This window comes from Dicentrarchus labrax, unplaced genomic scaffold (genome assembly GCF_905237075.1).
Source record: "Dicentrarchus labrax unplaced genomic scaffold, dlabrax2021, whole genome shotgun sequence".
Lineage (NCBI taxonomy): Eukaryota > Metazoa > Chordata > Actinopteri > Moronidae > Dicentrarchus > Dicentrarchus labrax.
The window spans coordinates 452,695-468,086 of record NW_026136723.1 but is presented as its reverse complement, the minus strand read 5'-3'; the positions used below and the strand labels follow the sequence as shown (position 1 = coordinate 468,086).

The 15,392-nt window shown below is 40.4% G+C and overlaps 1 protein-coding gene across 2 annotated transcripts; it reads right to left on the bottom strand.

Annotated features, from left to right (window-relative positions):
- Window positions 1-3,094: 3,094 nt before the first annotated feature.
- On the bottom strand, window positions 3,095-13,718 carry LOC127357478 (germ cell-specific gene 1-like protein). Of its 2 annotated transcripts, none has more exons than XM_051389704.1 (7): window positions 13,407-13,718; window positions 10,100-11,166; window positions 8,100-8,294; window positions 6,247-6,306; window positions 5,955-6,113; window positions 5,603-5,714; window positions 3,095-5,053 (listed from the first exon to the last, which is right to left on the bottom strand). In XM_051389704.1, the coding sequence occupies exons 2-7, from the start codon at window positions 10,293-10,295 to the stop codon at window positions 4,351-4,353; spliced, it is 1,425 nt and encodes a 474-aa protein (XP_051245664.1). In that variant the 5' UTR covers window positions 10,296-11,166; window positions 13,407-13,718; the 3' UTR covers window positions 3,095-4,350. The 2 variants fall into 2 exon arrangements, with proteins under 2 accessions (XP_051245664.1, XP_051245665.1); XM_051389705.1 differs by having other exon boundaries at window positions 13,548-13,718.
- Between the last annotated feature and the right edge of the window lie 1,674 nt (window positions 13,719-15,392).

Below are 15,392 nucleotides of genomic sequence, written 5' to 3'. Positions count from 1 at the left end.
TACTTAACCAAGGTTTTAAGGAAATGTATTTATCATTATGCAACACAAGATCGTATAAAAAATTAAAGTTTGCAGCTCCTAGATAGAAAAATGATTATATTAATATGAGAATAACATGAGATAAATACAATAAAATAATGCCATCCACCACCAATCCATCCACTTTGACTGTGTTTGAGCATCATCAATATAAACAGAGCCTGCCTCCTCTCGTTCCGGCGCTCTGTCGACTTGGACAACGGATGTAAAGGAATCGTAAAGGATCCGGGATGTTGATGGATCATCATCATCGGCTCTGTAAAGATGTGGCAGTCTCTGATTTCCTTTTTCGTTCCATTTTGTCCAGAACAGACATTAACCAGGAGCAGCCGTAAGTCCAAACTGGGCACAGCATGGCTCCTATCTGGCTCTCCTCCCTCTCCTCCTGGGCCATCATGGAAACAGCATCTGCTGGGGTGGACTGGTCCAGTTTATCTTTCTGGGTGGAAGAACTTTCCGACGTAATAGGTCATTTTAGGATTAAAACAAAAACAGAGAAGTTTGAAGGAGCCACTAGAGGAAAAATCAGATGATCCCCAAAGTCACTGAGATTAATCTTCAGGGAAAAATGAATAGCAATCTATTCAACAAGTTGCAGAGATATCTCAGTTTAGACCAAAGTGGTGAAATGTGGTACAACTCTGTCCTCCTTATAGCACCAATACCCATATTCACAGACACAAATGATGTAGGTCACCCCACTTTTTGACCTTTTGATTCACAGGTTAATCTCTAATTGTCTGCAACTGCAGTTTCATTACTGGCAAACAGTAGAGAAATTACATTAAAAAACTGTTGTTCACAGGATAAATCCCATATCCCACAGCTCTCTGGGAGCTATTTTCCCTTTGGGGTCTATAGATTATCCAGAGGAAGAATCCAGAAATGATACATTACAATCTACATTTCAAGTTCACCCAGAACTGAAGTATTTTAGGAGGATTCTGGCCCTAAAAATAAATCCCAACTCTTTGTTCCTTGCAGCCTCCAGATGTTCACAGTTGGCCTGTGTCACAATGGCCGCGTTATTAAGTTACACAAGATGAACACAGATAATAGTCTCTAAGTAAAAGATTAAAATTGTTTCATAATGAGAAGACCTAGTTTACTTTCTTGTTCCACTTTCTGGGAGACATCTGCTGTGGTTTTAAGAGTACGCTTATGTCATTATGGAGCGAAATAAATTCCAGAGCATCTTTTAGTAGTAGTAAGAGGAAATCGATCACTTCTTTCTTATGGAACGTCTTAAAGATAAAGATTTCTAGATTGACTTTCAGCAAATAGATCCTCTATATAGTTAGATCTTAGGGAGGATGTTCCAGTTTTGAACCCAGGATGAAAGCTGACTAATCTCAATTACACCAATTTATTTTGGCCATGTCAGAATATTGACAATAGAAATGAAACTGATACACGTTACACGATGACTTAAATTTGGGAATTAGAAGCAAATTTTATGGCAAATAAAACCTACAATAAATAAAGGAATTAACCCACTTCATCTTCTATATGTTGGATGGTTTTTGAGGAAAAACTCAGCTGTAAACTAAGTGAGAAGTGCTGGCATCTTACATGAACTGTTGTATAATTCACCCTCTTAATTTACATTTGTAATTACTTTCCACATAGTGTTCACTGACCCGACCACCCTGTTTATCTCTGCTTCACTGCCTGTATTATGTCAATCTCTCTCTCTCTCTCTCTCTCTCTCTAGCCTTATTCCCCTGACTGGGGAGATTATTGACATAATCTTCTGTCCAGCATTTGAAAGCATCTGCCTTCATGTCTAAATCTCTCTGTTGCTGTAATCTTTGATTCTCGCTTTTCTTCTTTGCTTTCTTTCGTAGATGAACATATACACAGGAAACATAAAGAACACAGGATAACTGCAGGTCCCTTGAAATCTTTAGGAATAAAATAAAGCTGCAATGCACACAGATAAAAATATGTAATTAATTCACAAGTCGTTGCCAAAATCTTATGCACAAAGTGTTGTACCTTTTAACTTTTCACTAATGAACCTAAATATTAAAGCTCTTATTGTTCATGCTGATGATTTAACTGGCCATCTGAGTCTAGAAATGCTGTAGTCCAGGGGTCTCAAACTCAAATTTGCTTGGGGCCACTGCTGGTATAGGAGGGCCACTCCAACGTTCAAGTATTACAAAAAAAGTTCAATATTATGAAAATATTTTCATTGCTACATCTATATGTTTGCTTATGAAACCCCAAAACCTGCTCTCCTTTTGTTAACCAAATGAAACACATTTCTAAAATGTAATTGTGTTTTTATTTTAACTGTATATGAAGGGGTAGTTTGAAGGCCAGTGTGTAACATTTAGGAGGATCTATTGTCAGAAATAGAATATAATATTCATAGGTATGTTTTCATTAGTGTATAATCACTTGACATTAAGAATCGTTGTGTTTTTGTAACATTGGCCATGGCTGCCCTGTTTCTACAAACCAGAATGGACAAACCAAAAATTGGCTCTAGATTGGGCTGTTTCTCCCTCGCACTTGGAAATGAATGCTTAAAAGAGTGAGTTACAATCTAAAATTAAACTGTTAGATTCCACTAAATCCTGCACACTGGTCCTTCAAATTGATATGAAACAACTAGAATAATAATATATTATGTATGTAAGCGGGACGGAGGGCCGGAAATGGCCCCCACTCCATCAGTTTGACATCCCTGCTGTCGTCACTTCACATTGAGAATAATGAACAGGACTTTACTTATAGAACCCCAGATTCCAAAAATATCCCAAAACCCCTTTTAACATAATGAAAAGCCTGAAATGCCCGTTAGGTAATTGTTTCACATGATGGACATTGGTTTTCCTTCTCTGTGGTACATTAAACTAATCTTACTATTATTCGTGTTACTAACATAAAATCTGTATTCCAGCGTTTGTGCTCATTTCACAATATAATAACTTCCTGCTCAAAAGTCTTTCAATAAATGTGGACTAAATATCACATTGTGACGCAATTATATTCGACATTTCTGCATTATTGCAAAAGTCTCTACATAAACGCTTACATGATGAGATGTCATCAGACGATGTGGTTTGTTTTTATTTATCACCTTACTGGAGGGGATTTCCATCCATTCATGCAAACATAGATTAAAAACAATAAAATGTACATCATATGCCACAGCCCGTTGTCACAGCTTCATCATCATCATCTCTCAAACCCCTCTCTTAATACAGTCTCACATCCTCTCATACGTCACATGAGTCATAAAATTACACACAATCCCTGAAGAAGTCACTCACTGTAAGGCTGGATTTACAAGAGCAAAGACGTTTTGTTTTTGGATTTTCGGTTATATTGATCTGCTTGCAGTAAACTTTTTTATTGTAAGACAATCCGGAAAAAAAACAAAAGATAATTGTCACTGCAGAGGATCACAAAACCAATTCCTGTTGGGTTATTCTGTGTACATCCAGCCTGAATGAGACATACAGAAGTCTTTCAACAGAATATAAAACTCAGTAGACACAGCCTGCTTTTGGCTTGGCCTCACATTTTCGCCTTTTGGTCCTTTAAACATATTTAAAAATATTTTACAGATAAAACTAATCGTTGTTAAAAAAAAGATGCAACAGTTCTTTTTACTCACATTTTATACACTTTTTGAATATACGTGGTTTGGTCTTCTTTTCATTCTGAATACTGGCAAAAAAAGTTTGAGCAAAAAACCCCCAAAAAACAGCAGAATATCTTTTATGTTAACACCGACAACATTACCAGCAAAGTCATTAGAAGTAATGGGTCACTACTACTGACCTCCTGAACCTTATGAGAGTCAACACCAGACTCTATGCAGCTTTTAGTCTCTTTTAGTCCATTTGTGCTGCTGCTGCACACAAACGTGATGGTAGAGTCTCAAAGCTTTTACTAGCCCTCTTTATAAAAGCGGAGGTTTCGCTGAACCGACTGTACGCTGCCGGCCCAGCAAGAATCAGCAGAAAGCACGAGATTTTCCTGTTGATGGAGACCAAAGCAGAGCTAAAAGGAGAGTGGATTTAAATGTATCGGGTGGCCAGAAACAGAACTGCAAAGGGATGATGTCTCTGCTGGATGTGAAAGTAGGCAGTAGCAACGTGATAAACCAACAGTTCATCAGAGCATTGAGTCTGTGAGCTTGATTTGGAGTCTTACTGCTCCCCAGTGGTCAGGAAATTGAATGACACAACAGTCTAGAAATGCACCATGCTACAATTATTATTTGGATGTATACAAAAAAAACAGAAAAGATTTTGGTGTGATAATGTGTAGAGCCAATCCCGACAAAAAGTTTTAGCATAGTGAGTCCTCTCTCTCCTCATGCATGGCGTAATCCATCTCGTCCATTTCCCGTTCACAGTCTTCACAACCTTCAGCGCCGCATCCCTCCACTACCACTACACCGTGATGGTCCACCAGCCTTCCACCTCCCACTCCAGCTCCGCCACCCAGTGCTCCCATCGTTCCAAAACCCATTCCCCCAGCTCCTCCTACTGCTCCCATTCCAACGCCATTTCCACCAACGCCGACTACTCCTGCTGCACCCATTCCTCCAACTCCTCCCATTCCCATTCCAACTCCATTTCCTCCTCCGCCAATCCCTCCTAGCCCCATTCCTCCCACTCCTACTCCTCCCATTCCCATTCCCATTCCCATCCCAACTGCTCCCATCCCTCCAACTCCAATTCCTCCTCCACCAACAAGCAGCGCTCCCCCAGCGCCACACGCCAGATGTCCGACAGCTGGTCCCATGCCTCTGGGCCACAGAGGGTCCATGAGCGCCCCCTGTTGGCCGAGCTGAATCAGCTGACTGACGGAGTAAACCCCTCCACCACCGGCGCGGACAACCTCCTCGTAGGAGGGGGCGCGGGCGGCAGCACGAACCTCCTCCAGCCTCACCCGGGCCCGGTGCTTCATCTCGATGATGGTCTTGGTGTAGGAGTTGAGCGTGGCCACGGCGGCCGCCATGCAGCAGCTGAACGACAGCCACGCCATGCTGGGGAGCAGATGGAGGAATGATTTGACCACAAACTAATGCAATGTGTTGTTTAAAGGCCTCATCACATCACAAGTGGCACAGCGAGGTCAACGACTCAAACTTCGTCCATGTGAGTGAATTTACTAACTTCTGCAATACCTCTGAAAGTATTTGCTTTCGTTGCAAGATTTCTCAGTTTTAAACACACATGTGACCAAACCAAAGGACCAGTGTGTAGGATTTAGTGGTATCTAGTGGTGTAGTTGCAGATCGCAACTAAGTCGCTTCACCCTTCTCTTCTGAGCACGAAGGAGAAAGTACAGCGGTCGCGAAACAAGCAAAAAACACCCAATCTAGAAGCAGTGTTTGGTTCGGCTTCTGTGCTACTGTAGAAACATATACATATAAACGTCTCCTTCTAAAAAACATAACCATTCTTATTTTCAGGTGATTATAAACTAATGAAAACATAGCTATGCATATTATATTCGATCATATCATCCTAAATGTTACACACTGGACCTTTAAGTCAGATATTTTAGGGGGTTTAAATAGAAACATGCTTACGCAAAAGACCATCCGTAGTCCCAGGTCTGTGGCCTCCAGTCTTTGGGCCCGATGCTCACAGTCATCTGAAACACGGTGGTGTACATCATGTGTGCTACCATCCCCATCATACCTAGTGGAGCAAGAAAAGATTAATCAGTAAATAATGCTATATTATATTTACATTTTAAATGTAGTGATTGTTCAGATCATCACTTTACTTCAGCACACAAGAACAGATACCCATATGCAGTTTGGTGACTTCACATGATTAAAGCAACTCCCAGTCACTGATATTTGTGGCTGCCACAGTTTAAGGTCAAACAGGGGACATTTTACAACGACTCAGCAGAAAGTGTCCCCCCATTCTCACCTGAGAGGACGGTGCACATGGCAGCGAAGGCGTTGATCTTGAGGGCGTTCATCTCCCTCTTGGCACAGAGGCAAATCACTTCCACACACATCAGCAGGAAGCCCATGGCCAGAAGACCGATGTACATGAACTCACTGATGACTGAAAGCCAGAGGACACCTAAGAGGGAAATAATGCAATAAACCAACGAGAATGAAGGATTTGACACAAAGTAATTAAAAAAAAATTGATGTTTGGGTGTTGTGAGGGAAATGTTAATTGGAGTACAGGTTATAGTTTCTACATTACCGACCTTGTGTCTCTCCTGGCGTCAGCTCAATGAAGCTGCGACACTTTTCTTCCTGATCGTTACCTGACAGAACGACAGCTGGAGTTATTGAGATTGTAGTAAAATGCTACATTCCTGCCTTTAAATACATCACGTTGAATCGTTTATATTTGAATTTATTGTCAACCATCATTTACGAGATTAAAAGCAAAACGTACATCTGTCCTTGTAGCCTCTGTCATAACAAAAGCCCCTGAGTCAGAGTGTTTGTTATAACTCAAAATGTGTAGTTTTTGCACCAGGATGACATAAATAATCTCTTGCAAACGCTGAGAACATATGTTTGTAATCATTATAAATCCTGAAAACGTAATAAAAAGAGCTGCTTTAAGCCCGCTAGTTCACCTTCCTGCGGGAGAAAGAATTTAAACCATTGAAATCTGCGTTGTCCTGCTGACCGTCATCCAATCACAGCGTCTTTTAGTGGAAGAATAAATACCAGTGATTGCTTTTTGTTTTCAGCTTTCTCTGTGTGTGCTAGTTTTGAGGGCGTTCTGAATCGTGTGCACTGTGTAGCTCCCCTGCAATTCAATAACGATAATAATAACATATTTGAATTGTTTTTCCATAAACAGATGTTCGTAACAGTTCTCCCAGTGACAGACAGTTTACTTGCTCCGTAATTCTGTGGTTACAATAATCCAGGCTTGTACAAATTATCCTCCTTACTGAGTAAAGAGAGGCTTAACTGTAAATCATCTGTGTTGACTGAAACTCAGTCTTATTGGCGGCAACAATAGTTACAGTTATTGACCACTGACACTGGGTTTCACACTGTTTATGTCAATGATTACTGTTCAATCAATGCATATAAACAGGGTTTACAAGGTTAAATAAACAACATTATAACATGTTTTTAATCTTGTGTTAACTGGTTTACTGTCATTATGGGTACTTTGTGTGAATAAAAACATAGTCAGGAACGGTACATCATAATATTCAGTGGTCAAAAGTATTGAGTTATGTACTTTGCTTAAGTATTTCCATTTTTATGATACGTTATACTTACATTCTACTAGATTTCAGAGGTAAATATTCTACTGCTTACTCCTCTATTGTACATTTAACTGACAGATATATACTGACAATATATTTGAATTGTTAAAGATTAAACCGATGGGTTCCAACTTTTTCCAACAGATGTCTATAAGTTGAATGGATAGAGTAGAGAAAAGTACAGAAAAAAAATGAACACACAATAATCATCTCATGACCCCCAAAATGTATCTTATGACCCTATGAGGGGGGGGCTAAACTGTACATGAAGTAGTTAAAACTAGCTGCACTCCCAATGGATGCATCAGTATTAACAATCTAATCATACAATATATGATAATAATAAGTCACAGCTGCAGAAATAGTCATTTTACTTTTGATACTTACATTTGCTGATGATACTTTTACATATGTAGGATTTTGAATGCACTTTTCTTGTAATGGGGTAGTAAAAGATCTGAATACTTCTTCCATAATATTGAGAAATAACTGACAGTTTTGGTGGTTTTGTAATATTAAAGAACTTATTCCTGTAATTACATTATTTTTCCTGTTAATAAAGTACATTGGGTAAACATATTTCAGGTGCTGAGCTGGTAGAAATGTCCTCACTTGATCTACGATTTAATTGATGATTCAGTGATGTGTCTGACCATGAAACTGGCTGCTAACTAGATACATATATTTTTTGTTTATGGCCATAATTTTAACTTTAATATTTGTACAGTGTCAAAATGCAGGTGCTTTTACAGTGAACCTTTGAGTATAATCTGAGACCCACGTGGTCTCTGTCATTGTTTATGTTTTCTGCCATCACCAACCTTCATTGTGCTTTTCACAGGAGAGCCAGAAGCCGGTGTGGAAGTAACGCAGCATGTACTTGTCCTCGCCCGTCTCCCAGATGTAATGCACGGCGTTGGCCAGCTGCTTCCTCTTTATCCTGGCCAGCTCCTCCTTCTGCAGCGGAGTGAGCGTCACGTTGGAGACCGGGTTCCTCGGGTCCGGTGTGGGGGTCTCTGCATGGAGAAAGACAGGACACAAACAGTGATGAAAGTATTAAGGGAGGGAAAATTAAACAGGGAGGGGATAAAAATGTAAGCAAAGGGAGGAAAGCATGTTGGAAAATAGAGGTGATAGAGTTGAGAATGATGCAACAGAGGGAGAAAGAAACAGGGAAAGTGAGATACATTTAGGGAATAAAGAAGCAGTTAATGTATCCAGAGGTGAAGAGAGCAGAGGTGCAGAAAAAGGAGGGAAGGCACATTTATAAATCCTTCATATTGACAAGAAATTCTGACATAAATCCTCAAAGTCGTGTAACACAATCCAGCCCTGTAACACTGTTCTTTAGGTAATCTGTCATTTTCTATGGAGTGAAAATTGAATACTACATGGAAAGAAATAGGCTTAGAGCTGAAAGATAAGACGGCGGGTGAGTGAATCCAGATAACATGCAGCTGCAGATACAAAGTTCTGAGATTAGCAACAAAGCCGGGATTATGTGAATCTCTGCCAGTCGAGTAAAGTGTAGAGTACTTGAATATGTGAGTGCAAGACAAATATTGTGGATGCCCAAAATTAGATGTATTTTTGGAAATATTAATAGTTATTCTTACATTATAATTATGCCATCAATATGTTACTCTGTGTTTCACAATATGCTTCACATACAAGAAGGAGGTCGAGACATACAGCAACTATACATATCTGTATTCCACATGTGTAAAATACAGGTTATTTTTGAATGTATGCAGCTTTACTTACAGAATAAAAGATGATGATAATTTGAACTTTACACTCATCATTCATAAATGATGATATAAATAGATAAAAGTCAAATATTTATTAAGTCAAACACCAATTTTAGTTTAATCCGAGTTGGATTTATATCGTTTATTTCCTGGTGAAAGATAAAAACATTATATTTATATTACATGGTTGTTGCAGTATCTACGGTGACACAAATAATGCAAATATTCTGTTGTGAAAGTGACTCAAAACAATAAATGCACAAGAGTTTAATTTCCTCCCTCTTGGACCAATATGTTTGATTTGGAAACTTCCTAAATTTAATATGTTTTGGAGATCCATCACACTCCCTGATTTGGTGACACTTTACAATAAGGAACACAACATGCATTCCTAGGAAGATCTTGTGTTTGTTGTACTTTAACATAAGAATAAATTAACTAAATAAATAACGTAATAATGACGTACTGGTTAATTACTGTTATGTGCCAAATTGCACATAACAGCCTATAAGCATATATCAGACTGTTTCCATAAAATTGGTGACGGTTTTTCAACCCAATAGTAAAATCCTTTATTCTTATGGTCCCAATATAAACTGATTTTGTTCCCACAAAAGACATACAGTCGAGAATTATATTTTTTTTAAAGTGTGTGTCACATGAAACTATTGTTTAAATAAACCAATTTTGATGTGAAGCAGTTGCTAACTAATGCTGAGATATGAACCCTGAAATGCTGTTGAAACAATGGTTGTTTATAATGTAGGCGGGGTTTTTTTTTGGTTTTGGGGGGTCCCAAAGAAAAAGAAAAGAGAACTTTTATCAAATTTGGAAGTTGTAACAACAAGGGAAGAAATAGGGTTGGCTGTTTTGATGGATTAGTGATCCTAGATTGTTTCTACTAAATGTAGCCCACTTTTAACCTGGAAATCCCATAATCAATGCCTATTGGGTGTTGTCAGTAGGCCTGAGTGGTTTATTATTCCAGTGTACGAACAAACATCTGTACCTGTACACCAGGAGCACCTTTAAGGAAGAATGTTTTTGTTGACATCATTTCCAGGCCTCACCTGTCGTGTACGGCTGGCTGTTGTTCTGCCCGCAGTTCTTCATCTTGACAGGCGACAGGCAGAGAGGCTTCACCACCTTGTGCGTTCCCTCGCACCAATAGGAGGTGCAGAAAGCCGAGACGGACAGGGTGAGGGCCAGTGAGGTGAGGGAAAGCGACAGCAGGGAGCGGTTACGCCTGGACATGTTCTCCAGCATGGCTGCGTCTGGACTTCCAAGAAACCCAGCAAGAAGTGAGACCGACCCAAGAGTGGGCTTCGGCCTGTCTTTGATGTTGGTTCGACTGGGATGTGGATCAGAGGAGCAAGGGGGTTGCTGTGACACCACAGTGACGAGTCAAGATGAAGTCCAGCGAGTTGGGCGTGACGGGTTGTTGTTGTGATTGAGATTGATTCATGGAGGATGGTAGGAGGGGATTAGGGATGTTTGAGAAGTGGAACAAAGGTCAGAAAGGAATCTGAAAAGAGGTCGGGTGGAGAGATGTCGGGAGGGTGGGGTTTGAGGAAGGAGAACAGTCGATGAGCAGAGGTCAGAGGACAGTGGAGTGGAGAAAGATGAAGTGCTGGGATTTAATCACTTCCAGCGAGTGGAAAAGGGGACAGATGTGCAGGCCAGAGGTTGCCAACTCCAGCTCTCCAGAAAAGCAAAGTAGTTCATCAGATTTAAATTTGAGACCCTCCTTTTCTTCTTGACGTTACGGCACGAGCCAGGCGAGATGTTTGACTCCAGTCATTTCTTCTCACCGAGCTGCCCCGCTACCCCATGTTTCCACTGCCATCACATCTCGCCTCACTTTTGTTTTCTCTGACCGGTTGTTGCTTCCCTCTCAGATAAACGTTTAAATCTTATCTTTGTGGATTTTGAAACTAATCAGTCCCGTTCTCAGGACACGTCCTGTTTCTCAACCTGTTCCTCCACCTCTCTTTGGGAGGGATTGAGCTCGCAAAGAAGTGATTAGTCCAGTATCTCAGGCCTACCTCTGGGCCTGGTAATCTGTGTTAATCTTGCAGGGTGAGGTGGATGAGATTAAGTCAACTGACTCTCATGCTGACTTTGTCTGGACGACCACCTAAAAGTAAAGACGGGAGACACAGTCAAACATCTGGATTAAGGAGTTGTTACAGTAGAGTCAAGTTTTTGTTCCCTATGATGTTTTGAGACAATACAACTTGGATCTGAACGCTTCCTTTTCTCTGTTTTTACTCTCTACCTGTTAGATTCATACTCCAATTCAACAAATAGGTGGCAGCATATCACATGTCAGGTCACAACTTTTGCTATTAGCTAGTTCGCTCAGTAAGATGTGCAGGGAAAGAGCACAAACAAATTCTGGACCCTGTACATATGCATTTTCTATGGGCCCCCTCCCCACATCGAGTATCTTTTCGGGCCCTCTCAGAGCCCTTTCATATTTCAGAGCCGTGGTCGGGGCCATAGATTCTAACCTCAGTCAGATCAATGAGTCAGGACAGACTAACATAACAAGCCCTCTGCCCCTGCACTCTCTCTTCTACTCTTGAGGTACAAAGTGGTATTACAGGAAGGCCAGGTTGTGTCTGGTTAACATGCCAACAGCAGATATCTCTGCAACACAATACATAGACAGCTTTGAGATAACGTTATTTCTTCACATTCTGTTGCAGATTTTTTTTTTTTTTTTTTATGTTTTAAATTCTGACAAATCACACCTTTAAGAGTTAGACGAATAAACATGATTCAGGTTTTCCAGTCGTCCGCCTCACACCTGTTTGATGGAACAGATTCACTCCTATTTTATTCATCCTAGCTACACAGGCCACATAACAGCTTGTGTTTCACTTCCACATGATATTTAAGTATATTTTCTTTAGTTATTGTGTGTTGGACTCTGCAATCTGTAGCTGAAAGCATCCTATGTGGACACAGATGTAGCTCTGAGGCTGCTGCTCTGTTAATGTGCTGTTCAAGCTACATTGTGTAGCTACAGTGTAAGACACTGTAAAGACACTATAAGACTATAAACTGCATTCTGTTTGAGTCTGGCTGGGACCTCTGATGCATATCTCTCCCCCATCCATCTACTGTGGCTATCTCACAAAGGAATACAATGTTTAAGTAGGTTAGTTCCTGAAAGCCTGTTTCCCTCCTCCTACTCCTTTAACTACAGCAAACACTGAGGTCCTGCAGTACATCTGTGCACCGCCGCTGCACGGTGAGACGTTAAACCACTGGAGGTCAGCACGAAAACAAAATCCATAGGAGGTAAAACAACAACAAAAATATAGAAACTCACACAAAACACTACAAAAGAAAAAAACTGCAACATAGATGCATAATTATTGTTATATGAGAATAATTAGGACGAGGCTGCTAAATAAAAACGTACATTATATGTACAAACAACTCAATAAACAATAAGTTGAACATTTTCTCTCAATGTGGAATTTTTCTAATATTGATCCACACTTACAGTAATGTATTTGTGTGACCAAAAATTACCAAACTATCCCATCACAGTATGAGGTCCAACAGCAACATCATTGAAACCTATTAACATGGTTTTCTTCTATTTCTCCATTAAGCAGCTTTAAAGTTGTAAAAATCCACTTATTCCACACAAATCTGACGTTATCTCAAACCCTGTAGTCTGTATCAGCTCGTTCCAGCTCTTCATTGAAGTGTTTTTAGGGCTGCAGCACTCGTAAATCTAAATATTCTGCATGTGTTGTCCATAATGTTAAACACACATCCCCCAAATTCACATATTTGTTACCTTTGGAAACTTTGGGATCTCCACTAGAATTTAAAATGAAGTTCTGTGAGTTCAAACAGCATTTGGCAGCAAAGCACAAGTTTATAATAAGTGACCCACTCTCAGGTGATCCATTTATCCCCCCCCCCACCACCACCGCTGGCATGCACCATCATTTTAATCAAATCATTCTAATCATAAGTGATTATGTCACGTTCAACCAGGCATTGGGGTTTAATTTGGTCCATCAAATCATCTCATGGTGTGAAACTATCCATCCATAATCCACGCGGTTCACTGAGGTACATATTATTCTGCTCAGCCTTAACTTACTGTACACGTGTAGTATATCCACACACCTGTCCATGTTATCAACAGCGGAGGCTTATAGATTAACACATCCAAGCATGAAGGTGATCTCAGTCCACTGTCCCAGCTTTACATATACCCCAACACTATTGTTTGTGATTTTAAATATGACGTTTGGTGTCTAAATTGACTGGTCTTAAAGGTCATGAGCACACTATCCACATCAAAACAGCAGGTTAACACTTAATGAATAAAAGTAGAATACGTACATTATTGCTTTCCTCTGTATCGTCTCATCACGATGAGCTGGAATCTTTCCCCTCAGATCCAGCTGCCGCTCACGCTCAACTTCTGATCAGCTTATACTCGTGCAACAAAAAATAAGAAAATTCAAAACCAGCTCGACTCACCATATTGGGGACCACTGGCAGAGACTCTATGTGTGTCCTTCACCTTTCCTCTGCGCTCCCTCATCACTCCCTCCTCCGTCTTGGGTGAGTTCCCATCAGAAACCCACCGAGATTTCCCTCTAATCCCCACAAGTCCATCTGTTACTTTCCCTCCCCTTTGCTCCCTATACTGTCGATTCATCCATCCTCACAGCTCTCTCTGGTTTTCTTCATCCCTCCTCCTCTCTCACTGATAACCCTCCTGACCTCTGATCCTATAGTGATTAATCTGACTGTATGGGAACAGCTTAGACTCAGATGAGTGTGACAGTGTTGTGGTCTCATGGCCTGTGCATACTCTCTAAACTTCAACCCTTCTTAACACAAACCAGTACAGATGTACAGTCCATACAGCTGCCGGCTTTAGGCAATCCCATCACTCGAAAACCATTGGTTGCCTCCCTGAAAGGAAAGCCCCCGGAGAGCCAGAGACGGTGCGTTTGGAACAGTTTGTTCAAACTTTGTAGGATTTCTTGCTTCAGTTGAATTCATTCGGCTCTCTTTGAGAACGATAGAGGCCTGAAACAGCAGCTCGGGGGGCAGAGGGAGAACAGCCAGTGTGTTGTTGTGCTTTGCCTTGAAAGTTAATAATTTTACATGTTGATGCTTTATTTTATTATTTTTAACCAACTAACTTCTTCCCTGCTTTTACTTTAAACTGTTTTACTTCTGCGTTAGGCTAAAACATCTTATATTCTCAAGATAACAAATTATATCCCATTCTTAAATAAAGTTTTGTGATGGTTATATTATAAATCTTAATATATAAAATAGTTTGCACTCTAGATGGATAATAAAAGATAAACTTTGTTATTTGTGGGTTGACATCCTGTATCACTTTAGTAGTGATGCAGCTTACAGGCAGGAACAGACAGACAGATACTGGTAGGCAGACAGGTAAAAGGCAGGTAGACAGGTAAGTCCAGGCAAAGCAGAACCAAAAATACTGAAGGAGAGGAATCGAGACGCAGGTGAAACTAATAAGTAATTATTGGTAATCACTGCTATCTTAGGATACTGGGCTTGAATCTAAATATGATCAGCATTTGTAATCTTGAGATAACAGGATAACTAAGTCGCTCTGATCTTTAATTTAAAAGAAATTACAGAGGTTTAATCCCTTAAACTGTTTGTGTTGATGAAACAAAGGTGGAACAAGTGGGAGACAGAATTAGATCTGAAGGATAAACCATTTACACCAATTATTTGTCTGTTATATTGCAGTAAATAAGAACCGCACAGACTCGACTGTGTACAAAAAGGCAGCACAAGGACTCAGACCGCCGTGTCCTGATGTGACACATGTTGACTAACTGCCAAATCCTCAATGTCCCCCCTTCCGTTTTTAGACACTAAGCTCTGTCTCTCTTTCCATGAATGGAGAGACTCAGATCCGCCTCAGCAGTCAATCCTACATATCCTCCTCTTCCTCAGCAAATTCTCTAATGGCCTTACTCCCCTTACTCTCCATAATTAATTGAGAGATATACAGTGAATAAATGAATCGGCCGCGGTGCCCCCATGCTCGAAAACTGACTAAGCTGTTTCACCAGAACTTTGTAGTCGCTGGTGCCCTTTTTATTTCTCTGCCCCTCAAACAGCCTGAGTCCGCCACTGGCACCGCCATATGGGTGACCTGTGAATGTCCCTTCCAAAATCTCAGAAATCCCACATTGGTTTGGTTTTCAGACGTGTTATAAAACATATGCTGCTATCTGCTTAAAGTAATGATTTGCATTTGATGTTTTTTCCACCAATTAGCTCAATTAACTAGTCAAAAATTCTTTAAAGTACATTTTCTTCTTC

What these genes read in the sequence shown, in the direction of transcription:
- LOC127357478 (XM_051389704.1), bottom strand. Translation starts at nt 10,295, where the DNA reads ATGCTGGAGAACATGTCCAGGCGTAACCGCTCCCTGCTGTCGCTTTCC. An exon ending in CTGTGAAAAGCACAATGAAG is followed by an intron (nt 6,307 to 8,099) that starts GTTGGTGATGGC and finishes TCGTTCTGTCAG; the next exon opens with GTAACGATCAGGAAGAAAAG. An exon ending in GACGCCAGGAGAGACACAAG is followed by an intron (nt 6,114 to 6,246) that starts GTCGGTAATGTA and finishes TTTCCCTCTTAG; the next exon opens with GTGTCCTCTGGCTTTCAGTC.